The sequence below is a fragment of the Charadrius vociferus genome, unplaced genomic scaffold (assembly GCF_000708025.1).
Source record: "Charadrius vociferus isolate BGI_N301 unplaced genomic scaffold, ASM70802v2 scaffold185, whole genome shotgun sequence".
Lineage (NCBI taxonomy): Eukaryota > Metazoa > Chordata > Aves > Charadriiformes > Charadriidae > Charadrius > Charadrius vociferus.
Genome location: NW_009648955.1, coordinates 5,284,133 through 5,285,908, shown reverse-complemented (window position 1 = coordinate 5,285,908; position 1,776 = coordinate 5,284,133). Strand labels below are relative to the sequence as shown.

Genomic DNA, 1,776 nt, shown 5'->3' with positions numbered 1-1,776 from the left:
GCTCGCCGCCACCTGCCTACCGGCGTGTGAACCCGCTGCCGACGCCCCCTTTTATAGCCTCCTCCGCGGCGCGGGGCACGCTGGGAAACGTAGTTCCTTCCGCCTTGAGGGCCTGTTGGCGGCACCCAGCTGAAACTACCCGTCCCAGCGCGCCCCGGGGGGCGGCCCTCGCTTTGCCGGCGCCGCAGGGAGGAGTGCTGTGGAAGGGCGGTGTGGGGCAGCTCATAGCCTGTGGCGGGCGGGCTGTCCGCTGTCGTTTCGCACTTATAACGCCTGTATTTTGCCGCTGCCTTAAGACACGCATTGCTCGAGCATGTATTTGCCACCAAACAAGGTAGTTTCAGTCTTCAGCTGCCCTCCGTGTGCCACTGCCCAGAGATTGCATTCAAGTGCAAGGTCATAGAATCATAGAATGGTTAGAGTTGGAAGGGACCTTAAAGACCATCAAGTTCCAACCCCCCTGCCACGGGCAGGGACACCTCCCACTAGACCAGGTTGCTCAAAGCCCCATCCAGCCTGGCCTTCAACACCTCCAGGGATGGGGCATCCACAGCTTCCCTGGGCAACCTGTGCCAGTGCCTCACCACCCTCAGGGTAAAGAATTTCTTCCTGAAGAAGGGTTTCGTTTGAAGGGCTGAAGAAGGAAGGAGCAGGGAGCGCACAGGCATGTGAGACAAACTGAGCTCTGGCTTACCCAGGGAAAATCTAGCACTCGTGGGGAGCAGCTAAAAAACTTTTAGGGATTATGTTATCCGCTCACAGCTTGCTGTTTTCTTTTCCAACTGAGACATCTCAGATAATCAGAGGCTTGAATTGCTTATGTGGCCACAGTCCTAATCGCTTGAAATTAACCTTTAGGATATACTTAAAATCCTCGTTGTCTGCCAGGAGGACATGTGAAGCATGCATCAGTAAGATATCCAACAATTTTTAAAAATTAACCATTACAGGCTTCATGCCAGCTTGGCAGTTCCAACTTGCATGCTTGAAAATTAATAATATGTATCGCAATTAGTGCTAACATTGCTTAACGTTGTAATGGATATGTTATTTTAGTAAATTCCACCTCACAATTCCAGATAAGTTGCACAATATAATTTTCTGTCGTTAGTATTGTATGTCTATTTGTGCTAGGTCCCAATTTGCTATCTTTATATAGCTGATCTTTCTGAACTACAATATTTTAGAGTGTATATATGTGTTAGACATTAACAAATGCTGAACCTATAAAATACAACATGTTTAGCAGGTGTCCATCTTGGGAGTGCTGGTATTTTACAATGACCCTTTGAGATGTGGAATCTCTCTTTCCTCTTGCAGAAGTGTGAGGTGTTCATTACAGGATAGAGCTGACAAAGAAGGAATGTGCTTCAATTTATGTCATGTAGATGAGGAAAAATCACTATGCAATCTTTCCTTACTCCTTTTTCTTCTTTTACAAAGGAAATGCATGGCCTGTTGCTGATTTCCTCATCATCAGCATGTCCTAGGTAATAAGCTGTGGGCTATGTTGTAGCAATACAGGGACTCTCAGTGGCATTTGTGTGTGCCCCAGACTTTCACAAAGGGATCTATAAATCACATCTACAGGTGATTTATAGGTGACAGAATCACAGAGTCACAGAAGACTGAGGTTGGGAGGCACCTCTAGACGTTATCTAGTCCTTTCCCTGCAGGGTCAGCTGGAGCAGGCTGCCCAGATGGGCTCTGAATATCTCCAAGGATGGAGACTCCACAACCTTTCTGGGAAATCTGTGCCAGTGCTCAGTCACACTC

General features: G+C 47.9%; 1 protein-coding gene across 1 annotated transcript in view; it reads right to left on the bottom strand.

Moving 5' to 3' along the window:
* PM20D2 (peptidase M20 domain containing 2) overlaps positions 1-304 on the bottom strand; it is a 19,398-nt gene extending 19,094 nt beyond the window's left edge. The window contains exon 1 of the mRNA XM_009887532.1: positions 140-304. Coding sequence (XP_009885834.1) covers positions 140-304 — 165 coding nt within the window. The remainder of the gene's footprint in view (positions 1-139) is intronic.
* Between the last annotated feature and the right edge of the window lie 1,472 nt (positions 305-1,776).